The sequence below is a fragment of the Hemitrygon akajei genome, chromosome 23 (assembly GCF_048418815.1).
Source record: "Hemitrygon akajei chromosome 23, sHemAka1.3, whole genome shotgun sequence".
NCBI lineage: Eukaryota > Metazoa > Chordata > Chondrichthyes > Myliobatiformes > Dasyatidae > Hemitrygon > Hemitrygon akajei.
Window position 1 is genome coordinate 37,518,424 of NC_133146.1, and position 23,983 is coordinate 37,542,406.

The following is a 23,983-nucleotide window of genomic DNA, read 5'->3' on the forward strand; positions in this document are numbered from 1 at the left end:
CTGTACAAAGAAAACATGCCACACCCAACATGCAAAAAAGAACAATGCTAACAGCAAAACCAAACAAAAATACAGAATATAAAGCATCAAACCACAAAGTCATTGACACAGTCTAGGAATGTTATGTTTAACTCAATTCAGTTTAATTTAGCACTCTGTCGTTCATTGACTGTAGGCCACAGAACCAATCCAGCCTGATCAAAATCGCAATTAAAAAAGGAGCAGCCAGAACACATATAACCTGAACTGCAGAGTCCAGCCACAAACCGCGTCGAATAAACCCAAGACGCCAACATAATCCCCCCACAGCGTCAAGCGAGAGGGAGAGAGAGAGAGAGAGAGAGAGAAGTCAGATGCAGGCTCCTTTCTCTGGGAGCAGTAAGCAAGAGTGAAAGAAAGGCTGGTTACAATCAGGCATGTTCCTGCAGCAGGTGCGAGTGAGAGGGAAGAGAGACCAGACAGATGCAGGCAGATGGTGCTGAACACCCTCTCACCTTCCTTTCTTGTCCTCTTTGATTTCAATCTTGCTTGACACTTTAAATCAGCAAGAAATGGAGTCGATCATGGGCTCGCACCCTGTCTCCAGGCTTTTTGGCCTTCAGGCCACACACTCCACTCGAAACCTCACCAACCTCATTTGGAGGCAGCAAAATGCCAGATCTCTCAATCAGCCCGAAAACAGACCATCAAAATGTAAATCATTAGTAGCAAAATGATCATTGGAAGAAGAAGTAAAAGTAGTTTTGTGAATTGGCTGAAGGACGTCGCCTTTGGTCATATTGTTCACTGGCACCATGTTCTTCATTTCCAATACAACTAGCAATAAGTCGTATTAGATTGGAGATGTTGATCAGGGAAGGACAGAAAGCAACATGTTGTAATCACCATCGAGCTGTCATATATCAAGATAGATTATAGATTGTCCTGATCAATATAGAACATAAGATGTTTTCATTATCACAGAGCACTGGAAGTTCTAATCAGTGTAAATTATAGTACTCAATATCTTCATCAGGACTGATTATAGAGTGGTTAATCCAGTGAAAACTGAGAGAATTCTTATCAGAATCAGTTGTAAGATCTTTTTATTTATAAACAGGTCTCAGGGCAGCTCAGACTGCCCTTGTCAGGGTGGATTATAGATTGTTCTGATTAATCTAGAGCTCAGAATATCTTGTGAAATTACTTTTTAATTGTGTATTTTCTTGAGGAGTGTATTTTTATGCTTTGAAAAGCTTGTTTGAATTATTAGCAAGCTCTACAATATCCATGCAGCAGATGCTGGAAACCTGAAAGGGATTTGGAAATCTCAACATCTGGAAAGAAGGTGTAACATCTGCACAGCATTTTGAAATGCTATTGACTTGAATACTAAAACATATGTTCTAGCTGGGAATCTCCAGCATTTTCTCCCTGATTTATGGTACACATTATTTTGGATCAGGACACAACTACTGAGTGGCAGTTCAAGAATGACAAATCTGTCTCCCTACCCTAAAAATCAGAATATTGTCCTGCTCTTTATTCTATGTGTGAGTGCTTTCAGACCTGCCATATTCTCAAAATGTTATTTTATGTTAACTACTGTTAACCACATCAGTCAAAAGCTCTTACATCGCCCTCTGCAATGTGTCTGCAGACTCCAAAGATAAGGTTTCACCATATCTTTAATCCTCCAAGGTGGAGCAGCAACATAGAGGCTGTGGATAAGAAGGGCAGAGTTGCCTCTGCTTCCTGAGGAGGCTGAGGTCCTTTGGAGTATGCAGGCCTCCCTTTGCGCTTTCTACCAGTCTATTGTTGCCAGTACCATCTTCTATGTGGTGGTGCGCTGGGGCAATGGCATCAACACAATTGATGCCAACGGACTCAATAAACTGAATAGAAAGGCTGGCTCTGTTACAAGAGTCAAACTGGACACACTGGAGACTATGGTAGAACAAAGGACCCTGTGGAAAATCCGGGCAATTCTGGACAATGTTTCTCATCCTCTGCATGCCACCTTGGCTCAACAGAGGAGCACCTTTAGTAATAGATGAAAACAAATACAACTGCATTGTTCCAAAGAGTGCTATATGAAGTCATTCTTACCCTCGGCCACTACGCTCTATAATGAGTCAACCTGTAGCTGGGGAAGTGATGACCCCCTTCTATTAGACTGTTTGAGGTAAATTATATTTTATTCTTTCTTACTTCTCTTCTAATATTTGTATATTGGCATATCTGTGCACTTGTAATGCTACAGTGACACTGTAATTTCCTTTGGGATCAATAAAACATCTAGCTATCTATTTATCAATCATAATAACATGCTTGTAGGCACCATATTCCTCCCCCTAATTCTCCTCCTAATGTCAATAGTAGGAACGTTCTAGGGACAAGATTTTTGTATAGTTAGTAAAGTATGTATTCATCTAAGATCATCAACATGTCCAGTTTTGGGGAGATCCTGTTTAGCCAAATGACTGAATTTTTCAAAATATTAACAAAAGACCTTGATGAGTTCAGTGCAGTTGACGCAATCTGTGTGGACTTTGGTAAAGCTTTGACAAGGTCCCACATGGGAGATTGGTCAAAAGGTTAGAATCCATGGAGTTCAAAAGTTAGCAAACTGGATCCAAAAATTGTGATGGTAATAGAAGACATAGGGTATAAATGGAAGATTGTTTTTGTGATTGGAAGTGACCAGTATTGTTCCACAGGAATTGGTGTGAAACTTTTACTGATGATGACATATAGAAACATAGAAAGCCTACAGCAGAATACAGGCCCTTCGGCCCACAAAGTTGTGCCAAACATATCCTAACCTTAAAAATTACCTAGGGTTACCATAGCCTTATATTTTTCTGAACTCCATGTACATATCCAGGAGCCTCTTAAAAGACGCTATCGTATCCACCTCCACCACCATCGCCAGCAGCCTATTCCATGCACTCACCAATCTCTGCATAAAAAACCTACCCCTGACATCTCCTCTGTACCTACTTCCAAGCACCTTAAAACTGAGCCCTCTCATGTTAGTCATTTCAGCCCTGGGAAAAAGCCTCTGACTATCTACACAATCAATGCCTCTGATCATCTTATACACCTCTATCAGGTCACCTCTCATCCTCCGTCGCTCCAGGCAACATTCTCGTAGATCTCCTCTGCACCCTTTCTGTGGTTTCCACATCCTGTAGTGAGGCGACCAGAACTGAGCACAGTATTCCAAGTTGGGTCTGACCAGGGTCCTATACAGCTGTAATGTTACCTCTCAGCTCTTAAACTCCCAATCTCACAGTTGATGAAGGCCAAAACACCGTATGCTTTCTTAACCACAGGGTCTATCTGCACAGCAGCTTTGAGTATTCTATGGACTCAGACCCCAAGGTCCCTCTGATCCTCCACACTGCCAAGAGCCTTACCATTAAAGCTATATTCTGCCATCATATTTGTTCTATCAAAATGAACCACCCCACACTTATCTGGGTTGAATTCTATCTGCCACTTCTCAGCCCAGTTTTGCATCCTATCAATGTCCTGCTGTAACCTCTAACAGCCCTCCACACTATCCATAACACCCCCAACCTTTGTGTCATCAGCAAATTTACTAAACCATCCCTCCACTTCCTCATCCAGGTCATTTCTAAAAATCACGAAGAGTAACGGTCCCAGAACAGATCCCTGAGGTGCACCACTGGTCACCAGCCTCCATGCAGAGTATGTCCCATCAACAGCCACTCTTTGCCTTCTGTGGTCAAGCCAGTTCTGGATTCCTGGATATGTTAAACATTTGGATGTGTGTAGAAGGTACAATTAGTAAGTTTGCAGATACAATGAAACTTAATTTATCAATCAGTTGGTGATTGGTAGAGCAATGGACAAAGAATTTAATCTTGATAAGTGTGAGATGATTCACAATGAATGGTGGGGACCCAGGCAGTATTGAGAAACAGAGGGGCCTCAGTGTGCAAGTCCCAGGGTCCCTGAAGACAACAGTACAGGTAGATGAGATGATGAAGAATGCATATGGGGTCTTGGCCACATTTAGCCAGGGCAGAGAATGGCCATGGTACAATGTTATAAAACACAGGCTGGGCCACAATTGGGGTACTTCACCTACCTCTGATCATTCCAGTGTGGAAAGCTGTGGTTCATTGGAGAGGATGAAGGAGATGTTGCCTAGGAGGGAACGTTTCATTTACAGGGAGAGAGATTTGGCTGGATTTGTCTTCCTTGTAGTGGAGGATCTGGAGAGGTGTGGTTGGAGGGAGAGGTGAGGAGCAAGATCCCCGTTTAACTTTTATGAATAGTTTATATCCAATGTGTTGCCTGTTCCTATGTGCCTGTGAGCAGCAGGCTTTTCGATGTACTGAACTTCACCACATGACAATAAACTCGATTTGATAGAGATGTACACAATTATGAGGGGCCTCATAATTGTGAGGGTAAATAGTGTAAATTGTTGGAAACTTTTCCATATAGCTGAAGTGTCTAAAAGTAGAGGACCCAGGTTTAATGGAAAAGGTAAGATGTTTAGAGGAGATCTGCGGAGGAGCTTTTTCACCTGGATTACTGTTGGAATGTGTAACACACTATCTGTAGGGATAGCAGAGACACATACTCTCACAGCTATTAACAAACATCTAGATGATCATCATTTGAATCACCAAGGCACAGAAGGCCATAGGTTAAGTGTTAATAAATGAGATTAGCAGAGACAAGTATGTGGTGCTCAGTGTGGATGTGAAGGTCCATGGGGCCTGCTTCTGTCTGCACAACTCTACAACTTTATGCCTTGATGATCGATTCATCCAGATTTTTCTGGAATACATAGGGCTTACTTATTTGGGGATCGACTTAATATTTTACACACATTTGAAAATTGATCTTTAATTGTTATGATACATTGAAATCCTGGCTGTAACCCTGTCCAGGTTTTATTTCTAATTTCTAAATACATCTTTTCTCTTCCCAAATTTATTAAACTGAAGCCAAGACTCCTTCTTTGGCTTGCTCTTTTTCCAGGACACAAAACACTTTGAACTTTTATTTCTAATATATTTTTCCTGCCAGCTGTCAGATGCTCATACCTGGTTTCAGTCAATTAGTGCTTCTAAAATTACTTTGGCCTATTGAAGTGTAAATCATGCAGTAAAGTATTTTCACTGATTGTAGATCAAAAGCACTTACTTCCGGGTGAAATCCAGAACTCTGGAAAATTGGCCTGGACACTTGCATACACAGTTCACCTTGGCACATGCTGATGTTTTTCCAATATTAGTCATTAACATAAGGGGAAACTTCTTCACTCAGAGGGTCACAAGAGTGTTGAATGAGCTGCCAGCTACAGGTGGTACATGCGAGCTTGATTTCAACATTTAAGAGAAGTTTGGATAGGTACACAGATGGAAGAGGTATTGAGGGCTATGGTCCCAGTGCAGGTCGATGGGAGTAGCTAGTTTAAATGGTTTTGGGCATGGACTAGATGGGCTGAAGGGCTTGTTTCTGTACTGTACTTTTTTTGACTCTATGTACCTAAGGATACTGCAGTGTGTTTCCTTCATTGCTAACAACAATCAGAACTGTTAAGTACAAGCTTCACTGTCGAGCCACAAGTAAATTGGGATCTTAGCTGGGATCAGCATTATGACACTTAAATATTCTTCTCTAAAATATTGATGCCTTGAACAACTGTTAGTGTCCAGGATAATGGAAATTGTATCCAAGGAATTCCCTTCACAGTTCACAGACTCTGTAAATCATATCACTTTTGAGCTGCAAAAAGCATTTTTTGATTTCTTGGTCACCATCTCGTCCCAGTGGCATGGGACCTCTTGAGGCTTGGGGCTTAATGGAAGTTGATCATCATGGGATTTTGTCAAACATTCAGAGATCATCTTGTGCCCCTCTGTCATGTGACCCCTCCTTTTACGGCACCAATTTAAGCAGCACCACTGCCACGGGCAGAATTCGTTAAGCTCTGACTTCAGCTTAGTAGTAAATGGAAGCCAGGAGACCTTCAAATAAGTCCTGATGGAAATGACACAGGTCCTATTTCTCTGTACCAAATGCCACAACCCCGGTTTTAATGTATTTTTGAGCAATTTCAGGAATTTTTGTGCAAATTAATGTGTGAAAGAATTGAAATCCATTTCTTGGACTTCTATTCTGCTTTGCAAGAGTTCTGTAACTTCAGTTCTTTTATTTGTTTAATTTAGTGAGTTACCAAGTGGAATAGGCCCTTCTGGTCCTTCGAGCTGTACAATCCAACAATCCCTCGATTTAATCCTAGCCCAATTACCGGACAATTTACAATGACCAATTAATCTACCAACCGGTATATCTTTGGAACATGGAAGAAAGCTGGAGCATCTGGAGGAAGCCCATGGTCACAGGGAGAACTGACAAACTCCTTACAGGCAGCAGCAGGAATTGAACCCGGGTTGCTGGAACTGCAAAGCGTTGTGCTAACCACTACGCTACTGTACTGCCCCTTCATATAATGATTCTAATTTTATACAAACAGATTGGGGAGGTTTTTTATACTCAATCTAAACTCGTGCACCCTTTCAATTTTCACTTCTTGTACTTCCGTTGATTAATAAGAATTCTGGTATGTTCAGAATTATCATTATGTTAGGTTGAAGACAAGCTGATGATTGGCCATGTATAGGGACTATTCAAGTTCTACAATGAGTCAGTTGTTTATGATAATGAAAGTAAAATTGGTTCTCTATCTTATAAAATTCACTTGTACTGAAGGTTTGCATTATTTGTCCAGTTTATGTCAATGTTCATTAGAGTAAATGGGAGATACGTTGGCTCATTTCCAATACTTGAGTTTCTTTTTACCATGTAAAGGAAATTAACATTAATTTTGCATTAATGCCTTCTTTATTTTTGCCTTAACTGTCTTTGGATTTTATCTTCCATGAATTCTTAGCGAGATGTCAGTGCACCTTTTAATACAATTGAGGATCCAGGCATTAATGTTAAATTTACCAACAGTGTCTATGATGCATTGCTGAGCACAGTAAGTATGTTATTAGCATCTTTAACAAAATCTTAGCAATTAAGTTTATAGATTTATTGCTTAATAATGATGATTCTACATTCTTTAGTGTACCAGATATAAAAGCACTCTTACAAAATAAAAATATTTAAAACCTAACTGATAAATGTTAATGAGCTGCAGAATTTTGGGAATTGCAGAAGATACCACAATTGTGGTAGAAAGTTAGGAGTTTAGTAAAGAGGAGAAAAATGAGCCAGTAGAATAAGCTGGAAGTCATCAGGTATATTTAAAATGTTGATAGGTTCTTGATTAGTAAGTATGTTATGGGGGAGAAGGCAAGGCAATGAGGTTAGGAGGAATAAATCAGCCATGGTGGAATGGTAGAGCAGACTCAATGGGCCAAATGGCCTAATTCAGCCTCCATGTCTTATGGAAAAGGGATAAATAAAATTTAATCAAAAGACGTGTGATGTGATACTTTTTGGCAAAATGAATGTGGACACACAATGTGGACCATTTGGCAGAATTCTAACAAGTGTACAAGAGCAGAGCACATTCTTCTTTGAAGCTGGATGGATACTTTAAGTGAAATGCATGACATCAGAGTGAAATAAATAAAAGTGCAGGGTATAAGAACACAGCGGTTATGTTGAATCTTTAACAGGAGTACAGCATTCATTGTAGGAAAGGATATGAAGGTCGTTAACAAGGTATTGTAAAGCTTTGCTTGAACAGCTGAAAGATTCAGGGAATTTCATCTGCAGAATTAACCTACAGAAGCTTGGATTAAACTCCTTGGATCAAAGATGGATTAAGGAAAATTTTAATAAAGGTGTTCAAGATTATTATACCTTTTGGCAGTCTAGATAGTGGGAAAACATTCCCAATAGCAGATAGTTCAAAGAGCATGATCACAGATACAATGTGATACTGGGAATTCAAGGAGAATGTAAGAGAAAGCTTTTTCTGTGCAGTGAGCATAACCTTGTTCTTGAGTTTTGGCTGGGTGGTAGAGACAAATTCTATCTGGCCTTTCAAACAGGACTTGAGTATGTATTGGAAGGAAAATTATTTATAAACTTGAATTATAACAGGGTAACCTTACAGACAGTTATTGATATAGCCTCCTTCTTTGCCATAGTAAATCTAAGTAGTTGGAAATGCAAAGTGAGAAATGTTAGAAATTCTCAACAGGCTATGCAGCATCCGCAGAGACAGCACAAAGCTAAAAGACAGTATTGTGGTATTGTAATATGCAATTTGAGATTGGTAGCTGCATGAAGATGTGACTCATGTTGCCTCTTGCATACCACTGACTGTCCGGGGGATTGGTAGTTGTGGGCGTATTCAGCAGATTTGCCGTGAAGCTGTATTGTAAAATTGAATTATTTCATAATTATTTGGAGTACTGCAAAATATTAACTTACAGTACGCTCTCACCATTGCTTTCATTAATGTACTATCAAATGATTATGATGGATGGTACAACTATATGGTTACCTTAAACCACACCAGATGACACACAACTGTACTTCGGCAGCTAAACAATCCAATGCAGATTATGTGGGTGTTCCTGTCCTCCTCCTACAAGTAATACTGGTCCATCAATTCGCCAAACGCAGCCCTATTGAAATTGAATGCTTATGCTTTATAGCATTTAGACTTTACCAGTCTTTGTGAAACATTCAGTAACCATATACAGCATTAACAGATTATGTATTCTGATAAAATATATAAAGAATGATCTGCTGCTCTAGTATGTGTAATTGAAATGAATTGGTTATATATATAATAACCTCACACGACTGATATTGTTAGCCCCAGGACATCCAGAAAGCAGTACTGAAAGGCATTATTAACAGTCTCCTGAAAGAATGGAAAGGGTAAGTGTTACATGTATTTTTTAAATGAGCTTGCTTTGATGTCCCGTTGACAGATTATATTGGTAATTTTGATTTCCGATGTACAAGAAAGAGCAATGTATTTTCCTATCATTTAATGACAACATTCTACAGCTTCCCATTGTAAAGCTTCAACATTGTGGGCTGAAGGGCCTGTTCCTGTGCTGTACTGTTCTATGACCTATGCCCAATTTTACATAAGCATTCACCAAAGAGGAAATGTTTCCAGTTAGAGAATAAGAAAAACAAACATCTTAAGAATGTCTTCATTCACAGAATGTGATGTGGCTGGAAATGTGAACATTCAGTGCTCATTCTTAATTACCCCTGTACTGTGAAGGCTATTGAAGGAGCCATATTGGTGGGGCAGGAGTTACATGCAGGCCAGACTAGTTAAAGGTTGTAGCCTTTCTTCTTTGAGGGACATTATTGAGTTGCAAATGTTTCCACAGCAACCCAGTGGTTTTATTGTCGTCAGTACTAAATTAGATTTTTTAATAATTCAGAATTTACTCCATTAGTTGAATTGAAATTCACCAGCTGCCATTTGGGAATTCAGACTCATATCTCTGAGTTGTGAGAGGCCCGGTTGCTGGTTCAGCAATTTAACCACCCACCTACCTAAATACCGATGAGGGATATTGAATTTCTCCACCAACATTCAAAATAAAATTTATTATCAGAGTACATACATGTTACCAGATACAACCCTGAGATTCACTCTCCTGCGTGCATACTCAGCAAATCAATAGAACATTAACTGTTAAACAGGATCAATGAACAACAAGCTGTGCAAATGCAACTATAAAGAAATAGTAATAAGTAACGCGTATGAACTAACAAGATAAAGAGTCTTTAAAGTGAGTCCATCGGTTGTGGGAACACCATAAATAGAATGAATGTAGTTCTCACTTCTTGTTCAAGAGCCTGACGGATTGAGGGGTAGTAACTGTTCTTGAAACTGGTGGTGTGACTCCTGAGGCATTTTTACCTTCTACCTGGTGGCAGCAGTGAGGAGCATATGGCCTGAGTGGTGAGGATCATGGATAATGGATCCTGCTTTCCTCCAGCAACATTTCATGTAGATGTGCTCAGTAGTTGGGAGGGCCAAACCCACTACCTTTGGAATGATTTTCCATTCAGAGCCATTGGTTTTCCCAAGCCAAGTCATAATGTAGTCAGTCAGAACACTTTCCACCACACATCTATAGAAGTTCGCCAAGGTTTTTGATGACATGCCGAATATCTGGAGACTCCGGAGGAAGTAGAGGCACTGCTATGATTTCTTTGCAATTGTGCTTATATGATGGATCAGGACAGGTCCTCTGAGATAGTGACACCCAGGGATTTAAAGTTACTGACCCTCTTCACCTCTGATCCTCAGATTATTACTGGCTCATGGACCTCTGGTTTCCCTCTCCTGGTCTACAATCGGTTCCTTGGTCTTAGAATTGAATTGACTATTTCTTACATACACAAGGAGTAAAAATCTATATGTTACACCTCTGTCTAAATGTGCAATATGTAATCATAGTAATTTATAATAAATAGAACAGTCAGTGTAACATACAAATACGCTTGTGTCAGCATGAATTAATCAGTCTGATGGCCTGGTGGAAGAAGCTGCCCCAGAGCCTATTGGTCCTGGCTTTCATGTTGCAGTACCATTTCCCAGATGGTAGCAGCTGGAATAGATTGTGGTTGGGGTGACTTTGATCCCCAATGATCCTTTTCTCACACCTGTCTTTGTAAATGTCCTGAATCATGGGAAGTTCACAACTACAGATGCGCTGGGCTGTCCGCACCACTCTCTGCAGAGTCCTGCAATTGAGGGAAGTACAGTTCCCATACCAGGCAGTGATGCAGCTAGTCAGCATGCTCTAAGTTGTGCCCCTGTAGAAAGTTCCTAGGATTTGGGGGCCCATACCAAACTTTCTCAACTGTCTGAGGTGAAAGAGTTGCTGTTTTGCCTTTTTCACCACACAGCTGGTATGTACAGACCACGTGAGGTCCTCAGTGATGCGGATGCCAAGGAACTTAAAGCTGTTTACCCTCTACTCCCCAGATCCATTGATGACAATAGGGGTTACCCGTCTCCATTCCTCCTGTAGTCCACAACCAGCTCCTTTGTTTTTGTGACATTGAGGGAGAGGTTGTTTTCTTAATACCACTGTGTCAGAGAGTTGACTTCTTCCCTATAGGCCACCTCATTATTGTTTGAGATTAGGCCAATCAATGTAGTGTCGTCGCCAAATTTAATTAGCAGATTAGAGCTGTGGGTCGCAACACAGTCATGGGTATACAGAGAGTAAAGGAGGGGACTTAGTCCACAGCCCTGAGGGGCTCCTGTGTTTTGAGTCAGAGGGGCCGAGGTGAGGGAACTCACTCTTTCCACCTGCCAGCGATCTGACAGGAAGTGCAGGATCCAGCTGCACAAGGCAGGGTGAAGGCCGAGATGTCTGAGCTTCCTGTTGAGCCTGGATGGAATTATGGTGTTGAATGCTGAACTGTAGGCCAAGAACAGCATTCTCACATAAACATCTTTCTTCTCCAGATGTGTAAGGACGGTACGTAGAGCAGTGGCTATTGTGTCATCTGTCGATAGGTTATGTCGGTAGGTGAATCGTAGGGGGTCCAGTTTGGGTGATAGCAAGCTGCAGATGTAATCCTTGCCAGCCTCTCAAAACATTTGCTTATTATTGAGGTGAGTGTGACTGGACGCCAGTTGTTCAGGCATGTTACCTTGGTCTTCTTTGGTACAGGGACAATGGTGGATAATTTGAAGCAGGAGGGCACTGGGAGAGGAAGAGATTAAAAAATGTCTGTAAACACACCTGCCAGTTGTGCTGCATCCTGAGTACTCGCCCTGGGATGCTGTCCGGTCCCGCAGCCTTGCGACTGTCCACTCATTGTAAACATCTGCATACCTCAGCCTCAGAGATGACCACATTGCAGGTTGTAGCAGTGGCTTTCCTCGGAGGCTCGGAGTTAGCGACATCGAACTGAGTGTAAAAGTGATTGAGTTCATCTGGGGAGAGAGGCCGTGATGTTGGCAGCACCACTACGTTTGGCTTTGAAGTCTGCAATGGTTTGCAGCCCTCGCCACAAGTCATGTGTGCTATTCATTGTGAATCTTGACTCAGTCTTCTCCCTATATTGTTGTTTCGCAGCCTTGATAGCTTTGCGCAGATCACAGCTGCTTCTCGAGCTCCTGCTGATTGCCAGCGATGTAAGCTTCCTTGCGGAAGGAGGTGTAGCAGTGGTCAAGTGTGTTATCTCCATGAGTGCTCGGTTATTGGCAATGAGTGAGAGGTTGTTATTAGCTCACTTAGCCAAGGTTTTAGTCTTGCTCCTGAATGCTGATTCGTCACTCCCTTTGATACAGCCCACAACAACAAACCTGTATATGGTGTTAGAGCTGTGCTTAGCCACACAGTCACAGGAAGCAAAGCGAGTAGAGGAGAGGGCTAAGAACACATCCCCATGATGCTCCTGTGCTGATATTCTGAATATCCTGTGATAGATATGCACCAATATTCAGAACTAAAATTCTGAATCATTGAATCAGATTAATAATCAGAATAATAATTCTGATTCAATGATTCAGGCTAATGCTGACACCAGCTAACAACCATTCCTCGGGCAACATCTTCCAGGTGGCAACCCACACAAAATGCTGGTGGAACGCAGCAGGCCAGGCAACATCTATAGGAAGAAGTACAGACGATGTTTCAGGCCGAGACACTTTGTCAGGACAGATGCTGCCTGGCCTACTGTGTTCCACCAGCATTTTGTGTGTGTTGCTTGAATTTCCAGCATCTGCAGATTTCCTCGAGTTTGTATCTTCCAGATAGACAATCTTTTCAATTATTTCACTTTCTCTATGTTTTCTGCTTGTTCTTTTTGTCTTGATTGTGTTGGAGCCTGTGATGTGCGGTTTTGATTTTGGTTAAATGATCTTGCGCTCTGCTATATCCAACGAGGACCAGAGACGAAGTCCTGAGAAGGACCGAGGACATGAACCGCTTTGTGGAAAAGACCAGAGATGGGGCGCGGGTTCATGAACAAATCCATCTGGAAATGGTAAGGAAGCTTGAAGCATGAAGGTGACTACGGAGGAGGTCAGCAATCGCCCTCAGTGGAGGCCATGGGATCAGTAGCCAGGGCGGTGGCATTTGCGTACAGACACAATGTGGCAGTCACACCTCACAGAAGGACTGAGTTTATGCAGCCGCTCTCCTCGAAAGCTGACAGAAGGATGTTTTAGATATTCTGAGATTTATGTGATTACTGAACTGTACTTTCTATTGGTCTCCTTCTGTTTTTGGTGTTTTCTTTCTTGTTGCTGATTGGTGGGTGGATGATGAGGGAGGAGTTGGGGACTTGGGGTCTGATGTTTATTGGTGTTATTTAGCGGTGTTTATTGGTGTTATTTGGTGTGGGTGAATCTATTAGTTTCTGTATGTGTGAGAGGGGTTGGGGGTTTTGATGCTATTGTGCAGTTTTTTCTGCGAGGGAGGGGGTTTTGGGGGGTGTGGATAATCTGGTAGTTTTTTTCTGCTGGGGGTGTAGAGTTTTGGGGTTTGTGAGTTTTGTTTCTTTTTCATGTTAGGGGGGAGTGAGGTCTTTTTTTTCAATAACAACTCCCATGGTTTCTCTGCGTTTCATGGCTATCTGGAGAAGACAAGTGTCGGAGTTGTATTGTACATGTGTACTTTGACAATAAAATTAACCTTTGAATTCTGAATTATGAATCAGAAACATTTTAATATTAAAATGTGTGTATACAGTAGTTAGGGCAATATTTATAGCATAGACTAAATACTTGGGCGACAAAATTCCTGTACCAAGCAAAAAGCTGTACATTGATGAGGCAAGGGCAGAATTTGAGGCTGCACTTAATGTCTGTTGTTAGCATGTAATTTTTATTGACTTTTAACTCCCCTATTGTGAATGGCAATTGATCTTGCAACTTAGGAATTCAAACATGCACAGTTTACCAAATGGTCAATATCCTAAATGATAAGCCAATTCTGTGTGACAATAGCATTTTTCTGACCTGGCTTCAGAAGAGTGTGGTGGCTGGGGCCATTCTGTTCTCCTTTTGCACAACTAAAAGAATCATTAGTAGGGAAAAGATGAAATATGAGAGCAAGCTAGCAAATAATATCAAAGCGGATAGTAAAAGCTTATTCAAATATGTAAAAAATAAAGGAGAGATGAGATTGGATATAGGACCACTAGAGAATGAGGCCGGAGGAATAATAACAGGGGACAAGGAGATGGCAGATGAACTAAATGAGTATTTTGCATCAGTCTTCACTGTGGAAGATACTAGCAGTGTGCCTGATGTTGTAGTGTGTGAAGGAGAAGTGAGTGCAGTTACTATTACAAGGGAGAAGGTGCTCAAAAAGCTGAAAGACCTAAGGGTACATAAGTCACCGGACCCAAACTGCACCCTAGGGTTCTGAAAAAGGTAGTGGTAGAGATTATGGAGACGTTAACAATGATCTTTCAAAATGATCTGGCATGGTGCTGGAGAAACTGGAAAATTGTAAATGTCTCTCCGCTCTTTAAGAAAGAGAAAGGCAACATAAAATAAATTATAGACCAGTTAGCTTGACTCAGTGGTTGGGAAAATGTCAGAGTCAATTGTTAAGGATGAGGTTATGGAGTACTGGTGACACAGGACAAGATACAACAAAGTCAGCATGGTTTCCTTCAGGGGAAATCTTGCCTGACAAACCTATTGGAATTCTTTGAGGAGATTGCAAGTAGGATAGATAAAGGGGATGCAGTGGATGGTGTATATTTGGACTTACAGTAGGCCTTTGACAAGGTGCCACTCATGATGCTGCTTACCAAGTTAAGAGCCCATGGTATTATAGGAAAGTTACTAATATGGTTGGAGAAATGGCTGATTGGTAGGAGGGAGCAAGTGGGAATAAAAGGATCCTTATCTGGTTGTCTGACAGTGACAAGTTGTTTTTTGCAGGGGTGGGTGTTGAGACCACTTCTCTTTATGCTGTATGTAACTGATTTAGATGATGGAATAGATGGCTTTGTTGCCAAGTTTACAAATGTTATGAAAATTGGTCGAGAGGCAGGTAGTGTTGAGGAACCAAGTAGTCTGCAGGACTCAGACAGATTAGGAGAATGGGCAAGAAAGTAGCAAATGAAATATAATGTTGGAAAATGCATGGTTGTGTACTTTGGGAGTAGAAATAAATGTGCAGACTATTTTCTAAATGGGGAGAAAACCCAAAAATCTGAGACGCAAAGGGACTTGGGAGTCCTTGTGCAGAACACCCTAAAGGTTAACTTGAGGTTGAGTTAGAGTGAGGAATGCAAATGTAATATTAGCATTCATTTCAAGAGGTCTAGAATACAAGAGTAGGATGTGATGCTGAGGTTTTATAAGGCACCGATGAGGCCGCACCTTGAATATTGTGAACAGTTTTGGGCCCCTCATCTAAGAAAAGATGTACTGGCATTAGAGAGGGTCTAGAGGTGGTTCAAAAGGATGATTCAGGGAATAAAAAGGTTATCATATGAGGAACACTTGATAGCTCTGGAACTGCACTCGCTGGAAATGAGAAGGATGAGGGGAGATCTCATTGAAACCTTTCGAATGTTGAAAGGCCAAGACAGAGTAGATGTGGAAAGGATGTTTCCCATGGTGGGACAGTGTAGGACAAGAGGGAACAACCTCAGGATAGAGGGTCGCCCTTTTAAAACAGAGATGCGGCAAAATTTCTTCAGCCAGAGGGTGGTGAATTTGTGGAATTTGTTACCACAGGCAGCTGTGGAGGCCAGGTTGTTCAGTGCATTTAAGGCAGAGATTGATAGGTTTTTGATTGGACTCGGCATCAAAGGTTACAGAGAGAAGGCCAGGGAGTGGGGCTGAGGAGGGGATAAAAGGATCAGCCATGATTGAAGGGCGGAGCAGACTCCATGAGACGAATGGCCTAATTTTGCTCCTATGTATTATGGTCTGAGTTAAATAAAGTACAATTGAGGTATGAGTGCTTGGTTACAGAGTCCAGTTAATTGGCGAAAGCATAGTAATGTTCCCGTATAAATGCTGCCCTTTTGCTTCTGAATAAGGGTCACAGGTTTGAAGCTGGTGCTGAGAAGTCTTGGCAATTTACTGCAAAGCACTCGTATTAAGTTGTGCGTTGGTCAGAAAAGGACTGAACTTTTAGGGACATGCTTGTGCTGCAAATTAGACTGTTCTGTCATGCACTAGATGGTGTTGAGCCTGTTGAATGTTGCTGGAGATGCATTCATGCAGGCTTGTCGATGATAGAAAGCCTTTGAAAAGTGAGGAGGTGAGTCACTTTCCACTCATTATCTAAGCTCTGCCTCACTCTTTCAGCTATGTAGCTGAAATTTCTGGTCAGTATAAATCTCCCTCATGCTATGCCCCCAGATCTGTCCTCTCTCCAACACCACCCACTCCCTCCCCAGATTCTAAGATCCTGACAGCAGGTATTCAATGAAAGCAGTGGTAATGAATATTAAGAGGTAGGTTTATGACTTGGAAGTTCAATGATTTAAGATTCAAAGTACATTTATTATCACAGTATACAACCTTGAAATACATCTTCCCCACAGACTGTCACAAAACAAAGAACCACAGAACCATCCTGTTCAAACATCAAATTCCACTCCATCATGGTGCGAAAAGAAATCGTGCAAATGATGATAGCTTCCATCCACTGTGTAGGACTGAAGTTACCTACCACTTATTGGTCTATTTCCAAATTATGTCCAGGTCTCGCTGTGAATGAATTGGCCTAAATCGGTATGAATCGCTACACTCTCAGAGGTAAAAAAGGATCCCATTCCATTTCCATCTCACCAAAAGCTTAATTCCATCAGCCTTTCCCTGACAGGATCGAGAGGTTCTGCATTCTTCCTCTCATCCACCCTCCTTTTCCTCCTGTTCCACCATCTCTTGATCATCTAAACTTACTTAAGCCAAGGCCACATAATTGGCATGTTGTGTAGGACCCAATATATGGTTTGTGCAGGACAACACCCAAGCAATTTAAGCAACAGAGTTATTGCTTAATGCTCTGATTTTCTGCTCATCTACATTATAATGTTGGAATGGCTCTCACTACATTCCCTTTCTCTACTTGGGCCTGAGCTGTGTGGAGCCAGGCTTTGGAGTGCCATGTCTAACTAACAGACACAGTGTCTAGAAAGGAAGGGCACAGTAAATTGTCATAGGATATAGTTGTCATGGTAACTCCTCAACTGTTGTGCATTTTTCCTCAGTGTCATCTGGGCATGTTTGTGAAACAGCTTCACACGAGGCCTTTCCAAGAACATCTTTGCAAGCTATCAGTGTAATATGAGTAAAGTCAATCTTGCAATTTCATCACTGTTATTCCACCAATGTAGAAAACTTCTGTTCCCCTTGGCCTAATACCATATTCTTAAAGAAGAGGTGAACACATTACTTTTAGGGCAAAGGACCCTCTTGCATTGTGGGAAATATGATTTGCATCATTGGTGCTGCCCTGACAAGAAATGGAACCAAGGAAATTCATTGTAACTGCTGATTTAAAGGTCAAGTGTTGCTAAAGTGGCCCAGTGGTGTGCCTGATGGTGAGGCTGTATCTACAGCAATCCAAGGAGCAGCAGAAGCTTTGGCAAACATCTGATCCTCGTCAAATTTTGTAGGAAAAGTGATCCAAGAAAGCTCTGGATATTCCCTCTTCTCTTCCCTCCCATCAGGCTAAATATACAAAAGCCTGAAAGCACATACCACTAGGTTCAAGCTGAGCTCCTGTCCCACTGTTATAAGAATACTGAACTGCCCCTTATTACAATAACATGGACTCGTTACCTTCCAGTCTATCTTGTTATAACCTTGCAACTTATCATGTACCTGTTCAGCACATTTTCCAACTGTCACACTTCAAAGTTCAAAATAAGCTTATTATCAAAGTACACAAACACACACACACACACACACACACACACACACACACACACACACACACACACACACACACACACACACACACACACACACACACACACACACACACATCACCATATACAACTCGAGATTCATTTTCTTGCAAGCATACTCAATAAATCCAATAACCATAATGGAATCAATGAAAGACCACACCGACAGGGTGGACAACCAGTCTGCAAAAGACAACAAATTGTGCAAATGCAAAAAGAAAAAAAAAATCATAATAATAAATAAACAATAAATATTGAGAACATGAGATGAAGAGTCCTTGAAAATGAGTCTATAGGTTGTGAAAACAGGTCAGTGATGGGCAAGTGAAATTGAGTAAAGTCATCCCCTCTGGTTCAGGAACCTGCTGGTGTGAGTACTAAGGTTCCTGTGCTTTCTTTCTGATGGCAATAGTGAGATGAGTACGTGACCTGGGTTGTGGTGGTCCCTGATGATGGATACTGCTTTTCTGTGAGAATGCTCTGGGTAGATGTGCTCAATGGTGGGGAGAGCTTTACCCATGGTGAACTGACCTGTGTCCACTACTTTTTGTAAGATTTTCCATTCAAGAGGTGTTTCCATATGGGCTGTAACACAGCCAGTCAAAATACTCTCCATCACACATCTATAGTTGTTTGGCAAAGTTGTAGATGTCATGCAGAATCTTTGCAATTTTCTAAGGAAGTAGAGGTGTTGTGCTTCCTTCGTAAGTGCAGGGCCCAGGACAGGTCGTTTGAAATGATAACAGTGAGGAATGTAAAGTTGCTGACCCTCTCCCCCTTTAATCCCTTGATAAGGACTGGTTCTTGGATCTCCAGTTTCCTCCTCCCGAAGTCATTAATCAGCTCCTTGGTCTTGCTGACGTTGAGTAAGAGGTGGTTGTTGTGGCACCACTCAGCCAGGTTTTCAATCTCCCTCCTATATGCTGATTCATCACCACCTTTACCTATGGCAGTGGTATTGTCAGCAAACTTGAGTATGACATTGGAGCTGTGCTTAGCCACACAGTCATAAATAAAAATCGAGTAGAACAGGGGGAATAAACACACAGCCTGTGGTGCACCTGAGCTGATTCAGATTGTGGAGGAGATATTGTTGCCAATCCAAACCGACTGGGGTCTGAAAGTGAGGAAGTTAAGGATTCAATAGCACAAGGAGGTATTGAGGCCAAAGTGTTGAAGCTTATTGATCACCTTTGAGAGAATGATAGTATTATATACTAAGCTGTAGTCAATAAAGAGCATCCTGATGTAGGCATCTTTGCTGTCCAGATGTTCCAGGGTTGAGTGAAGAGCCAATGAATTAGCATCTGCTGTTGACCTGTTGCTCTGGTAGGCAAATTGTAATGGATCCAAGTTACTTTCAGGCAGGAGTTGATATGTTTCATCACCAGCCTCTCAAAATGCTTCATCACTGTGGATATTATTGCTGCTGGATGATAGTCATTGAGACAGGTTACCATCTCAGGCACAGGTATAATTGAAGCCTGCTTGAAGCGGGGGTGGGGGGATACCTTAGGTGGCCAAAGCAAGAAGCGTAAGATCTCAATGAATGCTTCAGCCAGTTGATCAGTGCAGGTCTTTAGTACTTGCACAGGTACCTCATCTGGGCTGGATGCTTTCTGTCACTTCACCCTCCTGAAGGATACTCTTACATAGGCCTCAGAGAATCAAACCACAGGGTTATGAGGGGCTGTGAGAGTTTGTGATGGCTCCTCCGTGTTTTGACAGTCAAACGAGCATTGAAAACATTGAGCTCATCTGGAAGCCCTACTGTCACGTATTGATTTCACTTTGTAAGAGGTGATGGTATTCAAGCCCTACTACAGGTGTCGAGCATCCTTCATTGATTCCAGTTTAGTACAGGATTGCCACTTCACCTGTGAGATTTGTTTCCAAAGAATGTACCTGGACCACTTGCAACGTTCGTGGTCACCAGAATTCCATGCTTCTGCTCGGGCCCTCAGCAGATTGTGGTTTACCCAGGGCTTCTGATTGGGGAACAACTTGAGTAATTTTGTCTACAGCCGTCCTTATAAAGTCTATGACAACTGTCCTTGAACACAGCCCAGCCCACCGACTCAAAGCAATCGTATATCCACTCCTCTGATCCCCATGACCACGTCTCGGTTGTCCGAATCTCTGGAGCCTTGCTCTTTAGCCTCTGCTAAAATGCAGGTAGGAGGGCAGCCAAGTGATCAGACTTCCCAAAATGCAGTCTGGGCATAAAACAGTAAGCTTTCCTTATCCTAGTATAGCAGTGGTATAGTGTGTTGGGACCTCTGGTGCTAATGGTAATTGGGTAGGGTTTTCTTCAAATAAGCCTGAATGAAATCCCCAACTATGATGCACTGGGGCGGACTGTTTCTTACCTGGTGATGGCATCATGCAGTATCTCAAGTGCTTGATTATTGTCAGCGCGGGTGGTATGTAAGTTGCTGTCAGGATGCCAGAGGAGAACACATTATTCTGTGATTGTCTTACCTCGTATTACCTCATGCACATTGATCTGTATAAACAGTACACAAGACAAGATCTTCCCTATAATTCAGTACGTGACAATAATAAACCATTTTACCAATTTAAACACGATCACTTGCTTTAAGCCAATCTCCCTCTCACTTCCTGACAGATTACCTTGCTCTCCTGTCTTTCTTACTTTCAACATCTCGAGTTTTAGCTGTGAAAGAACCTTATGTTACTTGAAGTAGATTAGCTCAAGTGAAACTCAGCTGGATTTATCTGGTGATAATAAGTTTTGACATTGAGCTGCATACCACACACTCTGCTTACTCATCGTGCGTAGTGAATAGATCCTACAGCACCACACAAACAGTGCGTCACACCATTCAAGCAGAGAGTTAATCCAAACTAACCACCGCAGTGCTGTAAACATAAAGGCCACAGAGCCCACTTTAATGACCAGTGTGCTCCTGAAGTTTGCAAACACAGAGACCAAGAACTGCACTTGAGCAGAGAGGAGCCCAGCGCCACTCAGGATATGAATTGATCACCGCGCTGTATTAACGGATAGCACTCGCGAAGAAAAGTAAAAATAGAGCTGCTTGTTTGAATGCTTTGTTAAAGGTACTACATGCCATGTGACTTTATAAACAATCAACCCTCAATCCAGCCTCCAAATCCCAGCACTTATTTGAAGGCAGTGTATAGAGCAACCTATCACCCTAATTATGCCAGAAAATGGGACAGTGGGCAGCTGTTCAAAATGACAGTTATTAGGTGGAATTTAGAAAGTGATTAATCTTCAAGATTAACTGAGTCAGATTTACAAACTGCCCCAATGTAGTGTGGTTACATTTACAGAATACATCCCATAGACTTAGCAGGTGGATTCCTTTCTGTGCTAGCCTCACACAATTTTACTGTGTATGATCATTGTAATTCATTCCACAGATTTGGAAAGGAGATGTTTAAAGCCTTTATCAAAGCAATTTACTTATGCCTTTAATTTCAAGCACATTTGCTTTTGCTGCTAGTACGTTTGATAATTTTACTAATTTATATAAAATTATAAAGGAATTGTACAGAAGATAGGTTGGGGCTGAACAAGATGTTGGTGAGGCCTAATTTGGAGTATTATGTGGAGTTTTGGTCACCTACCTACAGGAAAGATGTAAATACGGTTGGAAGAGTGCAGACAAAATTTATAAGGATGTTACTAGGCCTGGAGGATCTGAGTTATAAGGAAAGATTGAATAGGTTAGGACTTTATTCCTTGGAACATAGAAGATTGAAAAGAGATTTAATAGAGGTATGTAAAATTATGAGGGGTATAGATAGGGTAAATGCAAACAGATATTTTCCACTGAGGTTGGTGGGACTACAACCAGAGGTCATGGGTTAAGGGTGAAAGGTGAAAAGTTTTAAGGGGAACACGAGGGGAAACTTCTTCACTCAGAGGGTCACAAGAGTGTAGAACAAACTGTCAGCCCCAGTGGTGCATGCAAGCTCGATTTCAATGCTTAAGAGAAGTTTGGATAGGTACTTGGATGGTAGGCGTATGGAATGCTGTGGTCCCGGTGCAGATCGACGGGAGTAGGCTGTCTAAATGGTTCGGCATGGACTAGATGGGCCAAAGGGCCTGTTTCTGTGCTGTACTTTTCTATGATTCTATGACTATGAAAATGTTGATATGAAAGAGGCGTTACCTATCTGATTTATTGCCTCTGGAGGCAGTGTACTGCTGCCACACTGACTTACACTGTTGTCGCCAACTCAGAGCTACCAACGTTGTTAAGGGTAGCAGTATACGTTGAGAAGAGAGGACCTGTTCGTCTTTATTGGGCTGCTTTTGGCGCTTTCTTGAAAACGCTTATGTTTTTGTAAGTGGAATTAACTCCCCTAAGTGAACAGAATTGATATCATTCTAAAATTAATGTTTTTCATGAGATCTTCCTGAATGAGATGAGCAAGACTCTTCCAGCACAAAAGCTTCTCAGTTTGATTTCGATGGATTTCACATCGTCAGAACAGAAACCACTTCAAGTGACTTTATTTTAGTATTATCTCACTTGATGACTGAGAAAGATGTACATTTAAGACTGCAATAGAAACCAAAGCTCTGGTTTGCTCATAGACAACTTAGCTGGGTCAGAAATATCCTGTTTATCAGTGGTTACACCAGACTGAGAGAATCACTGCTTCTCAGAGGATTAGTTGCTTCTGGAGGAATTGCCAAAACCTACTTCTTTACGGGGTTCCAGGTTAGAATCACAAAGAGAAATAGGACCTTCATCCCACTAGTTCTGACAGTCAATGACCCAATAAGACTAATCCTACATTAATTTGAGGGTTTTTTTATTTATCCCATTTTATTATTATTATTATTATTATTATTATTATTATTATTATTATCCACCAGCTTCAATTACAATTTGGTTTTGTGCTAACTAACTCCACCTAGTGTAACAGGAGGGCTCTTGCAGTGGCTTCAGAATGAATGGAGAGCGGAAAAAAAACAAACATGTATTCATTTTTTATTTACTATCTACAATATCTGCTGGAATGTGTGTGATAAGACCATAACTTATCGGAATAGAATTAGGCCTCTTTTATATTATCTGGAAGCTTACCTTCATATTTCATCTTTTCTTTCCTTATTGCTTTTTTAGTTGCCTTCTGTTGGTCTTTAAAAGCTTTTCAATCTTCTAGTTTCCCCATTAAATTTTGCTGTATTATTTACCCTCTGTCTTGCTTTTATGCTGCTTTGATTGCTTTGTCAGCCACAGTTGTCTCAACCGCTCTTTAGAATGCTTCTTCTTTGAGATGAATCTATCCTGCATCTTCTGAGTTGCTCCCAGAAACTCCAGTCATTGCCGTTTTGCCATCATCCATGCTGGTGTCCCCTTCCAATCAACTTCGGCCAGCTCCTCTCTCATCCCCTGGCATTACCCTTCACTCCACTAAAATACTAAGATGTTAGATTTTAGCTTCTCCCTTTCAAACTGCAGTCATACACGTGGGTTGTGTATCGGTTACAAAATGATCACTCAGAAGCTGTATCAGGCAATTAATAGTGAAGGCCCCAGGAGAGTGAAAATTGCTAACTAAGTGTTACTGTGTGACAACCTGGTTTTCATTAGGCATTCACAATAATTATTTGGTTGAATTGTGTCTTCATTTGGACTCAGCATCTATTGTTATTGGTGTATCAACCTGTAACTGGAATTGCATACAGAAACTTCATCCTTCTCCTTTGATACCAATTAATACTGAATTTATTTTTCAATTTTTCTAGGCCACAGACAAAGGATGATCTCCGAGCTTATTTGTTACTTGTGCAGGTATGGGTCTATTAATCTTATAGTTTCTGATTATTGGATATAATCAAAAGTTGCTAAAATCTCACAAAATATTCATCTTGTATCTATTATTAAGCATGCTGCCTTTAAGTAGTTTGAATGGAGCACGGATAGCAACTGAGACCAAATGGGGCACATGATTTGTATGTGATCTGATTGCCATATGTTGCTTCACAATCTGTTGTCGGGTTTCATGCTGAAGCAGTTGAATATACTCATTGTTCACGTTATTCGGTATCTACTGTATCTAATAAAGCGGCCACGCAGTGTATGTTTGTGAT

General features: G+C 41.4%; 1 protein-coding gene across 1 annotated transcript in view; it reads left to right on the plus strand.

Moving 5' to 3' along the window:
* hectd2 (HECT domain containing 2) overlaps window positions 1–23,983 on the plus strand; it is a 117,971-nt gene that overhangs the window by 39,922 nt on the left and 54,066 nt on the right. Inside the window, exons 5-7 of the mRNA XM_073027430.1 lie at window positions 6,923–7,012; window positions 8,813–8,877; window positions 23,639–23,684. Of these exons, the coding sequence (XP_072883531.1) occupies window positions 6,923–7,012; window positions 8,813–8,877; window positions 23,639–23,684 (201 nt within the window). The remainder of the gene's footprint in view (window positions 1–6,922; window positions 7,013–8,812; window positions 8,878–23,638; window positions 23,685–23,983) is intronic.